Genomic DNA, 13,787 nt, shown 5'->3' with positions numbered 1-13,787 from the left:
AGTGACTGGACTAGATGTTCACTGTCCCTGTAATTAAACGTCCTTCATTATCTTTAATTTATTAATCAATTTATTAATCTAATTATTTGTTTTGTTCTGGTTATGTGTTTTTATTAAAAGTAAAATTAAATTCGATCTAAGGTCGTCTCAGTAAGGGTTGGAAGTACTTTACTTCAAACTTGCCTGCATGGTTGGTGGAAGTTTCTGAAAACCACGACCAAATCAAGTCTCAAGTAAAACTAATTTGATTTCTTTAATATTTTTTATTTCGTTTATTTACATATTTATTTCCTTATAGTTTCATTCGATCTGTTTACTTATCTTTTTCAAATATATTTATCAGTATTTTAATATTCAGTGTCAAGAAGACCTGAAAAAATAAATGGAATCCAAAACCCATGTCATAGAAATAAAATACATATCCCTAACGAAGACAGTGCATTGTGTATAAAACTCGTAGCGTGAATGATGATGTTACATGTAAAGATAGCTGTTATCGATCACATCCTTTGTGATTGGAAAAAAAGACGGTAAGTTAGAATTGTATAAAGGACCCAATTAACGCTAGATAATGGCTAACATCGATTATATCCTTTGTTGATGGAAACGGACAGTGGTGAAAATAATAATTTCTTTCTTTGCAGTTGGCAGCAGCACGCGCATTACTCCGCGTCTTGGGGGAGGCGAGTACAGGCAGCCGTCACAAAGATCTGGCGAACAAGACGACTTCCATGCCGGGCAAATGCAAGGTAGGACGATCTTGGACGGAAAACAAATTCAAATGCGCAAGAGTTAGGATTCAGCGTGTATAATGAATTGTCGATACAGTAGCCAGCTTGCAGCATATTATTTTTTTCAGCAACTGATATGTACAATGTAAAACGTTGGATGGAAATTGAAAAAGCTTATCGGGGTTACAGTAATAGCTCTGGTTACAGTAATAGCTTAATGAGCGTAATTTGTAAAGAATTGATGACATCCATAACATATTTCTCAAAGCTATGAGTTTTAGTAACTGGGCAATTGACTTCTTTATTCTTTCACACACACGCACACACACACACACACACACACACACACACATACACACACACACACACGCACACATACACACACACACACACACACACACACACACACACACACACAATCATGGCTATGACGAAAAAAAAAATCTTGATTCACTCCAAACTGGATTGGTGGTATGGTCACCACACAAACAAAAAAACACATAAGATAGAAGAACAGTAATCAAAATTACCCCAGGCTTGGCTGATAACGCATATGAGGAGTGTCTGGAAAAATTAGGACTCTCTACATAAGAGGAATGAAGAGAAAGGGGGTACATGACGATAATAGTTATAAGTGAGAAAAGGATAAGAAACAAAATGGTCAGAGTTTCTGTTAGTATGAGATGAAAGAACAAGAAGTCGTGAACAAAATAAGAATACAGATTGTTTATATTATTGAACATTGCTTTTCATACAACTGTATCAATTTGAGGAATGCGTCAGAAGCAATAATCGAGGCCTGCGTCATAAATTAATTTTAGGTAAATTTTGATAAGTGGATAAATAGAAACAGACCCCTATGAGCATTGCTCCAGCTTTGCACACTACACACACACACACACACACACACACACACACACACACACACACACACACACACACACACACACACACACACACACACACACACACACACACACACACACACACACACACACACACACACACACACTACTCGTGGCGCAGTGGTAGAGTTCCCGGCTGCCACTACGGCGGTCCGGGTTCGAAACCCACCCAGGGCTGAAATAATTTAAATATCGCTGCGTTGCGGGTCGTTACTCCAGCTCTCGTGGGCGGGGAGTTATATACGAGCTCTGAGTTCTCTTCCTAGAGGGAAATAGCTGTCGATTACGAGTCCAACACGTGATCCAAAAGCATGGTGAATCACACGTACACACACACATCAAACTGGAATATGCAGTAACAATGTAGTTACCACTCCAATAAGTAAAATATAAGATAAAGAAAATTCACAGAGCGACAACTAAAATTATCCCAGGGCTGGCTCATGGGACATAGGAGGAGGTACTTGTAAAATGGAAGAATGAAGAGATATGGTAATTACATTTAGATGAAAAAATTGGCTCGTAGGATCTGCTGGTATGGGACGAAAGAATAACAAAAAAATCGTGGTTAAGTTTAAAGTAAGACAGCTTGTTTTAACGATGTTAGAGTACAGCTTTGTGCATAGATACGTCAATTTATGGAATGAGAAAATATAATCCAGGGCAACAGCATCAAATATATATATATAAAGATATTACTACCCCTTGTGCACTATACGAGTAGATTCATAATTCCCATCTTTCATTGTGAGGTGTACAATTTGAAGCTAAAATCCCCTGGAATTTAAGACAAATTTTGCGATGACGTAAGCATGAGAAGATTCAGTGATAGCAGTTAAGCGTTGGTTTATTGTTGCGGTAATAAACAAAACTTGTAACGTTGCAACCTGACGCAGAAGTACGGTTACGATGTGGTGATTGGCCGGGACAAATCATGCGTAGTACTGATCGAGCATAAAAGCGCGCGCGCTACTAGACGGAGGCGACAGCGCGTCGGTTGAAACTTGCATCTCGGGTACAATATCGATCGAGCTTGCCAGACGGGTCGGCTTATTTCGCGCAAGATCTCGCATTTCGCCTGCCGTAAGGCTTTTGTTTCGACTGTATGGATCGTGTCTTATCGTAATTTGAAATTGGTATTGATTATGAATGAAACTTGTTTTGTATGTAGACGAAGACGTAACGAATATATATGAACGTAATACGTAACTAATATATATGTTCACGTTGAGTGACGAACTGAACCTGCATGTTAACAGTTTCCTTTGACATGTAATTCTTGCCATGGTAGGCTACACACACACACAAACACACATACACACACAGTAAACAACCACTGGAGATAGAAGCCGAAACCTATTAGAAGTATGGTAACTATGACGATGTAGAAATAAATGAAAAATAAAAAGGCGAGCAAACATACTTCCACACACACACAGTTAACTACTATTTTAGATAGAGGACACCCAAACTTATTTAGAAGATGTTTGGTAACTATGACGATGTAAAAATAAACGAAAAAAAAAAAAAAAAGACCACGAGAAGAATCGTCACCCCAGACTTCGACAGGGTAACAATTCTTCATGTGGGCTATCCTAGGGTGACCAATCTTCATGTGGGCCATCTTGGGTTTACGATTCTTCGGTTGTATGAGTTGATGACAATAAGCATAACCTTCATTCAACCTAATCTAACCTAATCTTTGTTGCACTGTTGATATTCGGCATACTGGGGTGACAATTCTTCAGGTGGGACCTCATGGGGTGACAATTCTTCATGTGACCCCCTAACCCCCAAGAAAAAAAAACACACACACATATATATATATGTGTGTGTGTGTGTTTATGTGTGTGTGTGTGTGTGTGTGTGTGTGTGTGTGTGTGTGTGTGTGTGTGTGTGTGCGTGTGTGTGTGTGTGTGTGTGTGTGTGTGCAAAGACAATTGTAGCCTGTAGTTCGCGTGCTCATGGAGAGGGTAAAGCCGATAGAAATTATAATACTAATCTAAGTACTCAAGAGAGATCAAGGCAGTAGATGGCAAGTTTTTAATAAAGAATAAGGATAGAATGCATGGACTACTGTTATTTTCCTGTAATACTTGCGTAAATATAGGGCAGGCGCCTAACGTTCAAACCAAGGCGTCTTGATGCGCATCACCAGCTCCATTCTTCGAATTCGGATCCCGTACCACAACTATTCAGGTGAAGTCATGTTTTTCTAACATTATTTTGATGTGGTTGTCTATACATTTCACATTAAGTTAGTGCAATGGCTCCGAAAGAGGGGAAGGGACCTGTTGGGAGAGAAATTGCATTCTTACTCGTGTTGCTTCGACGGCGTCTGATTGAATGAGGTGCGTACCGGACTTCGTATGATTATGTAAGCAGGTACTGAGATGACAGTTGCTATGTTCGGTTCGAATGTTTACACCTGACGGATTTTTATTTATCATATATATATATATATATATATATATATATATATGTATATATATATGTACATATTGGTATATATTTATTATATACGTATATATATATATGTATATATATACTTATGTATATACAGTATATGTATATATATGTATACATATGTATATAAAAAAATATATATATATATATATATATATATATATATATATATATATATATATATATATAGACAATTCTTCGTGTGGGATATCCTAGGGTGACAATTCTTCATGTGGGCCATCCTGGGTTTACGATTCTTTCGTTGTATAAGTTCATGACAATAAGACCTTACCCTCATTCAACCTAACCTAACCTAAAGTAACCTAACCTAATGTCTATTCCACTGTTGATACTCGATGTACTGAGGTGACAGTTCTTCAGGTGGGATTTCATAGGGTGACGATTCTTCATGTGCGTTCTGGGGTGACAATTCCTCATGTGACCATATATATATATATATATATATATATATATATATATATATATATATATATATATATATATATATATATATATATATATATATATATATACTGTATATATACTGTATATATATATTATATATATGTATATATAATTATATATATTATATATATGTATATATATAATATATATATATATATATATGTACATATATAATATATATATTATATATATATTACATATATATATATATGTATATATATATATATATATATATATATATATATATATATATATATATATATATATATATATATATATATATACATATGCATTTAGCAAGGGCTGCTAACATTGTTCTGGTGGGGCTTTCTCTGCGTTTCATATATTATGTTCTCGTCTACTTTTTATGAACTATCCAAGATCTTTATTGTAATAAGGGAACAGAAATTAGTTGAAAAGTGTGGGCATTCATCTATATGCGTTTTCAAGGCACATGCGGAATCATGCGTATCAGTAATGGCGTCATTTCTATATATAAACAAAGCGGTTAAGAAAGATTTATCCCTGGACCAAATTCAAATCCTAAAAAAAAAAAAAAATAAGGAATGGTATGCTATGATCGTAGATTAGAAGAGGAGAGGTGAATAACAAATTTATTAACATAGAAAATTTATGGAGACCGTGTTCAAACGAAAAAGGAGTAGGTATGCTAGATGCGTCAGTCAGCCGGCTGAGCGGGAAGGGTAAGGGAGGGGAGGGTGTGTGGGGGGGATGGAGGAGGAGGAGGAGGCAGATATAATTTCCATGTCGGCGAGAAGAAAGCGAGGAAGCCAAGTGAAAAGTTAAAGTTGCGAGAGAAAACCGTTGGATGTGATGGCTGCAGTACCTTTAACGCAAATTCGTTTGTACAAGCCCATATTGATTATCTGTTTTGCTTTGCCTAACCCAAGGAACATTTAGTATAGTTTGGTGACTTGCAAATCATTTGTCAAAATGTTCGAAACCTTAGAATAAAGAAAGAAAACGTTCTTGTCTATGCACATCAAGCAAGCATTTTGATGATACATTTACAAGTTGTTGGTTATAATGTGGGCGGTGGAAACCCAAAACTTTTAGTAGCTTATGAATATAGAGAGACCAAAATTTTGCAGAGGAAACGCACACGACGTAGAACGGGTACAATTTCATTTTGACTAAAATGATTCTATCAAATTATGGTGGAGATGATGAACAATCAATTTGATACTGCAAATTGACTGCCTCAGCATGAAAACCACATCATCAAAGTTAAACAAATTTGATTTGTAGATCAAGTCGGTAGCTGACAACAGTTGGAGGGAGAAAATAATAAATTTTGTGTTTCATGGAATGTCGGGGCTACGCTTCAAGTGGTATTGCTTGCAAGGCTGGCACTTGAAGGCAAACGTTTAACGGGCCAAAGAAAAGGGTTTAGGAGAGTACAATGGAGTAAATTATAAACTCCATTCCCTCTTTTCCTTAAATTCTTTTCTTTTCCTTCTCCATTTGTCTCCTCTCCATTCCATTCCTTTCCTCTCGTCTTCTATCCGCTCTTCAATTTTCCTTTATTGTTCTCTCGTCTACGAAACCAACCCAACCCAATCTTACCCAAACCGACACTATTCAACCTTTCCCAACTAAACCCAACGTTGCCCTATTCAACCCAATCCAACCCAACCTTATCCTTCTCAACCCAACCTTACTCTGCCCAAACCAATCCAACCCAACCCAACCTTGCCCTACTCAACCCAAACCAATCCAGCTTAGCCTTACACAACCCAACCTTATTCTACTCAATCCACCTTTACCCAAACCAACTCAACCCAACCTTACCATACCCAACCCAACCTTATTCTACTCAATCCAACCTTACCCAAACCAACTCATCTCAGCCTTTACCCTACTCAACCCAACCCAGCTCTCAACCCAGTCCAACCCAACCTTACCTTACTCAACCCAACACAACTCATTACCCCATTCAACCCAACACATCTTTACCCTACTAAACCCAACCCAACCCAACTTTACCCAACTCAACCTAACCCAACCCAACTCAATCCATTACCCTACTCAACCCAGCCCTACCCAACTCAACCCACCCAACCCAACCTAATCTTACCCTACTTAATCCAGCCCAACCCAGCCAAATTCAACCTAACTGAACCTGTTTGCAGACTGTCCGAAGTTAGCAAACCTTAAAGAGTACTAGCAAGCCATGTTAGCGCGGAGCATTACTCCATTTGGCGTAGGATATTTACAATGATGGACTCCGTGCTTGATTAAAGCAGTTGTAACTATTGACTTTGAGTGCGAGAAGGGCGTAAGTGTATCGAACCGTGTGGATTCAGCCAGGATAGATATTCGTATTAGTCGACGTTTGCCCTGAAAGAATGTAATCAAGGTAGTTTTAATTACCCTTTCAACTGAATGAAAGCGTCTGGCTGTTTCCTCGCAAATTACAAAGCCCCTTTTTCAAAATCTTAGGCGTACAAGGTTCTTGAAGTCGACATGACGTCATACATCACCGACGTTCTGTGACTCGGAACCTGGGTAGGACGATATGACGTCATTCATAAGCCCCGCCTCCCTGCCCGTGGGGACATTGTGTTCTATATTTAGATTTTTGTTTCTTCTTTACAGGTATGCGGGCAAACTATACCACGTGGCGAGCATAGGGCGCACATGGCTTCTCACACAGCCCACAGACCTCTTCACTGCGCTGTCTGCGGCCGGGGCTTCCACCAGACTGAAGATCTCAAACGTCACATTAGGTACGTTATCAATCCTCAGCAAAAGTCTAAAGGCCCCGTCACACTACGCGTCAAGTCGTGGGAAACTCACCCTGGCCGTCCCCGCAACACACTCAAACTGATGCGCGCGGGGCATTTGACGCGCGCCACTGTCCTCCCAGCAGTGTTGGGTTGGTGACGCGCGACAGGCCCACCAAACCACCTCACTCACCATATCACAGACGTATCAGCTCCATTGGCGACTTGAGGACGTTATTCAGCTAATAGAGTACAAAGATAACGTGGGCAAGAGAAACATTGCCTGTACTACAAAGCTGTGACAACTTTGATGAACTGAGTAGTGCACGCATCCACGACAATGGATCACCGTTTGAACACATGGCGGGTAAAAGGCGCACATCTCTCAACCGTCATGTGTTCAAACGGTGATTCATTGCCGTGGGTGAGTGACGTGCACTATTCAGCGCATCCCTGGTATTTCTGTCTTTGCACAGGTGATGTTTCACTTGTCACAGGCACACGTGATCCTTATACATTTCTATAAGTTATGACATCCTTACAACGCCAGTAGAGCTGCGACTTCTGTGACATGGTGCGTGAGGCGATTTGGTGGGTCTTCTGTCGCGCGTCACAAACAAAAACTGCTGGGAGGATAGTGGCGCAAGTAAAGTGCCATCGCACGCATCGTTTTGAGTGTGTTGTGGGTACCCTCGGAGTCATTTCTTCACAATTTGACGCGTAATGCGACGGGGTTTTAGATTTTCTATGTCTCCCCCACTCCTATGGTCACAGTTTTGGCAGTAGGCGCGTGAAACTCGGCGTTTAGGTGCGCTTGTGCACAGGAAACAATTTTAACTTTATTTCATTGTGATAGTTTAATATAAAAAGGTATATATTAACTTAAATACTCACCTTTGAAAGAAAACACCCGAGTACTGTCGCCACGCCGGATGGGTATAATTCATCGCCTCAACATCATTGTCATACAAAGTGAACAAGACGTTTTGAAATCTGCATGGAACTTGGTCTCATTGTAATAAAGTGATTAACAGCAATTGGTGGGCAAAACCCATCTCTCTTAGAATTTATTCTATTCGTGTGATCAGTGTCCAGAAAACTCCGGATTTTTTTTTTTCTCAACGCTATATGCCATTGCAATTGTGAACAGTATGCCGTGCTGGCATGTAATGTTGTACAAATTGGGCCATTTTGCTACACGGCAAAACATGGACTGGGAGTGAAGCGTTTGTTCCTGACGTTTCGTCTACTGAATGAACTCTTCACTCTCAGTCCATGTTTCATTTGCCATGTTTAAGCAACTTGTTCACGTGGATATATATGTATATGTATGTGTGCGTGTGTGTGTGTGTGTGTGTGTGTGTGTGTGTGTGTGTGTATTTACCTAGTTGTATTTTACGGGAAGGTGAGCTATGCTCGTAGTGTCCCGTCTTCATATCTCATTTTATCTAAACTATTTTTAAATTCATGTATTGTTTTTGCACACACCACTTTCTCATCTAACTTGTTCCAACTGTCTATTACTCTGTGAGGAAAGTTGTTCTTTTTCATATCTCTTCTATAGCTGTCTTTCTTGATTTTCTTTCGTGTGTGTGTGTGTGTGTGTGTGTGTGTGTGTGTGTGTGTGTGTGTGTGTGTGTGTGTGAGAGAGTACTTGAAAGTGTGTGGATCATTGCTGTATTGCAGTGGTTCTTAACCTGTGGAGAATTCCCCACTGGTGGGGAGTGGCGGAGTTGCCAAGTGGGGAATGGCCGGTCGGACAGAAGAACCACAGTCTTTTTTTTTTTTTTTTTAATCGATGTGTTTTTGTTTCTTTTTGTTTGTTTCTGGTGTTAGAAATGTCAACACTGCATGGGTTAAAATCGAATTTGTCAAAGACCGATGCTGTGGTGGGAAATGGAGAGTTGGCTCACTAAAAAGTGGGGAATTGGAGAAAAAAGGTTAAGAACCCCTGCTCAATTGTGTAAGCATAACTACTAAGCTTTTGCCCTTTGGTTTGCTCACAGGATACATACCGGAGAGAAACCGTTCAAGTGTCTAACTTGCGGCGTCGCCTTCAGACAGCGTGGCCACCTGTCACGCCATGTGTTCAAATACCACCCCGACCAGCGCCAGCCGGCCCGGACCAAGTAAACGATTCCTCGCTACTCTACAGACCAAATGGCCCTCGGCTATGGTGGAGACAATGAGGAGATGTCTCCCCACCCCCGTCTCTCACTCACTGTCTCTCATTTACTCTTTCTCTCGTTCTCTCTCTCTCTCTCTCTCTCTCTCTCTCTCTCTCTCTCTCTCTCTCTCTCTCTCTCTCTCTCTCTCTCTCTCTCTTCCACCTTTGCATTGGGGGCGTTCGTTTATATAAGAATTCTTTAGTATATCAGAATGTTTTGTCTCCTTACAATATTTTTATGTTCTTAGATGATATTGAGGACGATCTTATATGCAGATAGGTTTCATATCACGATACAGATGCAGATATGGTTTATAACTATTTGTGTAGACGCATTAAACAGAATATATGTTGTATTACATGCATACACTGTGAATATATATATGCATACATAAATATAATTATACACAAAATATAATTATGCATACACATGTAGACGTAAACACACACACACACACACACACACACACACACACACACACACACACACACACACACACACACACACACACACACACGAGTGGATTATGTTGTAGTGGTGTGATCTCCGCACAAAAAGAAATATATATATATATATATATATATATATATATATATATATATACATACATATATATATATATATATATATATATATATATATATATATATATACACACACATATACTGTAAAAGCTTGAATGGGGGTGAAATTGCCTCCATTAGAGGAAAGAGAGCTATGATATTGTATTCAAAACTGTGAAGGGAGCAGACATGATCGACGAAGAAAACCAGAGGACGTTGAAAGAAACTGATAAAGACAAAATGTTTGTGGGATTTTCGGGAATAAAGTATTCCATACACATGCTCTGATTCGTGGAATGATTTGGAAGAACACACACACACACACACACACACACACACACACACACACACACACACACACACACACACACACACACACACACACTCTGCGAATATCCACATGAAGAGAGTCGACAGCCCAACTGTTACTGCCAGGGTCTCCCAAATCAAATCCAAGAGAAAGTGCATATATGTAATGTGTACATATGTGTAATTTATGTATGAAAATACAAATTTATTTTATTAAAGCCAAATCCCCTAAAAAGGGGGAAAGTAAAAGGAAATTGAAGTATCAAGTCTAAATTCATCAGCAATATCCGTGTAGGCAGCAACAGCCATGTTGCAAAATAATGACCCACTTTTAGAGCATCTGGCAACCCCATGGTAAACGCAGACGTTAATAGAATAAATGACGACATGCAAGTCTGTACTGGAAACTTTCGTATGTGGGATGTTTATATTATGACTAATTTCATCTTGACAGAAATATATTAGAGAAAAAATATCCTCGTGGAATGCACCTGAATGACAGATATTTAGCCTTTTTCCTTTGAATTTGTCAGGTATTTATTAGAGAACAAACTGTTGGAATAATTTTTAAAAATGCACACTAAAGTGAGGAATTTGTTTTGTATAATGAAAAAATGTAAATCAATGAAACCTGAGTTTTAAACAAATTATTTAGTAACATTAGTGATGGAAAGAACCGCTGCTTTCAAGTAAACCGGATATAAATTCCTTAGGCGGTTATCCTGCCAAATTTAAAATTAACGTCGGTCGCATACTATATCACCCCGCAAATATACACAGCAAACGAGGTACATACCTAACGCATTACTTAAAAAAGAAAAGAAAAACAAAGAACTGAAAGACTTTACCAGCACATGAAGTTTATTCTAGAATAACTTGAGCGAAATTTTTACTCAAGTGTCAAGGTTTTCAATCCACCCTGGGAATCTTTGGGTTGTGACGTCACATGTAAACAAATGTGGAGAGACGTCTGCAACTACACTGTATTCAGCAAACTCCTGTACCTTAAACCCAAGAAATTACGCATAAGTGCATAGGCACAATTGTACCAATTAAAAATATTATAAGAATATATGCTTAAGAAGAAGCCAGCCGTTAATTTACGGCGTTTGGTAAGGTAGATATGAAAGAGTTTAATCCTCAAAGTCGATCAAATTTGTACTCAAGGAAGGTCCGGTGAAGTGTGGACAAATAAAGTAAACAAGTCAGTAGTGTTCGGAGGAATAGAACTTGTTTATTATATAAAGAAAAGTTGTTTTTCACTGTGCAGAGATGCTTTTGTGGTGGTTTATTCCTGTGATATGTGCATGTTTAAGTAGAAACACAGACGCACACGCGCACACACACACACACACACACACACACACACACACACACACACACACACACACACACACACACACACACACACACACACACACACACACACACACACGATTCGAGATAGGTACCAGGGTATTGTACCCAGTCCGTCTTTGCAATCACTGTAGGACATAGGGTTGTGAATTGGTTTTGAGCGTACGCCGTGCATGAAAAGGAAGAGAAAATAGAAGAAAAGTGAAGAGGAATAGGAAGCACAACACGGTAGAGCCGCCAATGTGGAGAAAGTAGTCGGTTTGCCTTTGCAAGTGCCGTAGGGTGACTGGTGCGTAACGAGTTTAATCGTAATTTTGTAAAGTGCAGTTTAAGAACGCGCGCGTGCACACACACACACACACACACACACACACACACACACACACACACACACACACACACACACACACACACACACACACACACACACACAAATTCACTTTTGGAAGGTCTTAAAAGAGGGAGTAATCTAATAAAATACAAGTGAGGTTTGTTCACAAGGAGAACAAATAGACGGGGTCCCACGAACGTAGCTCTTTCCCTGTACGTTAACATTAGGTCGATACACACACGGTAGGTCTCGTGAACCCCAACATCGGCTTCATAAAATCTGCTTGAATGTGGAAAAAAATTAAGAATTCCACTGTCAACTCGACAATTTTTATGTGTATTGTGTTCTACGCATGTTTGCCAAATCTATCTTTTTTATTTTTATTTTCTAGTTTACCTGCATACCAAACGATTTCGTTCAGTTTAAAGGAATCTCAATATCTTATTTGGTGATTTGAACGAAAGGTGAAGGAGAGATCAGATGTGTATGTGTGTGTGTGTGTGTGCGTGTATTCGCATAGCCTCTCAAGCAATATTTTTGTCAGTCGGATAAATGAATAGACGAATTGTTGAACAAATGTGAACATAGTTTACGAAACGATGTTGAAGACCGTGCCATAATGAGTCACGTGACGTTCTAGTCAAGTATTTTTTATTCTTTTTAAAGAAAGTTCTCATATTCAGCTAAGTTCAAACTCAGACACCAGGTCATTTTGAAGGTGTAGATGGACAACGGCTCTTTACCCTGAGTCATATCGGAAAGTTGGTACTCCTGTTTTTAACGGATAGATTTACGCTGCCATACCTAGACAGAAGAAGCGAATGTTGGGAGGCTTAACTACTATGTGTATATGTGCGTTCGTGTGTGTGTGTGTGTGTGTGCGCGCGCGCAAATGTACTCATTCAATGGTTCAGAGAAAAATGATACTCACTTTGTGGCAACACCTTCAGCTCATCAGCAGGCACTCTTGCCATATAGGTGAGTCACACGTTTCTCAGTCCCTTTGGAAGAATTGTAGTTTTTCAGGGATGGCGTTATTTTCGTTACATTCCACCGTTTTGGCAAGGTTTCTAATCGCATTCGTCATTGTTTTCCTGGACATATGTACACACACAAACACACACACACACACACACACACACACACACACACACACACACACACACACACACACACACACACACACACACACACACACACACACACACAAATATATATATATATATATATATATATATATATATGTATATATATATATATATATATATATATATGCACATATCTACAAATGCACTTTTTCATACATACAGTATATTGTTATATGGATAGAGGTATTATTTTACTCAAACACATTATTGAGTTGTAATAGGACCTGTACGAAGCCATGCCGTTGAGCCTATTACAAACAAGCCACGCCTCCGATCGACTTTGGAATGTCGTGTATTGTCCGAGAAATAAAGGGGGCGTGGTCTGTTTCGCCCGAGGCTGCGGCGGGGACGCAATAAGACGAGGCAGGATACCGTTAATCAAAAGCAGGTGAAACATATGTCAGTCCTATGAGAAATAGTGAACTCGTGGCAACAAGCGATCTTCGACCTCTTCCTCGTCTGACACCGAATTCTCTTTTTTTTTTTTTTTTTTTTCTCTCCAAGGGTAGGAGTCGCATTCTTAAAACCTACGCAGGGGTGATTAAGGTGCATTTCCCCCATAATTCTGTAGATATCGTATTTTGATGGCGAGCTGCAT

At 39.4% G+C, this 13,787-nt stretch overlaps 1 protein-coding gene across 1 annotated transcript in view; it reads left to right on the top strand.

Annotated features, from left to right (window-relative positions):
- The window catches only part of LOC143029817 (uncharacterized), a 123,748-nt gene extending 113,725 nt beyond the window's left edge, over positions 1 to 10,023 (top strand). Inside the window, exons 8-10 of the mRNA XM_076192863.1 lie at positions 645 to 749; positions 7,187 to 7,317; positions 9,321 to 10,023. Coding sequence (XP_076048978.1) covers positions 645 to 749; positions 7,187 to 7,317; positions 9,321 to 9,447 — 363 coding nt within the window. The 3' untranslated portion in view covers positions 9,448 to 10,023. The remainder of the gene's footprint in view (positions 1 to 644; positions 750 to 7,186; positions 7,318 to 9,320) is intronic.
- Positions 10,024 to 13,787: the final 3,764 nt, after the last annotated feature.

This window comes from Oratosquilla oratoria, chromosome 11 (assembly GCF_046742065.1).
Source record: "Oratosquilla oratoria isolate Oo_2021 chromosome 11, ASM4674206v1, whole genome shotgun sequence".
In the NCBI taxonomy this organism is placed as follows: Eukaryota; Metazoa; Arthropoda; class Malacostraca; order Stomatopoda; family Squillidae; genus Oratosquilla; species Oratosquilla oratoria.
This window is presented reverse-complemented; position numbering and strand designations above follow the sequence as displayed.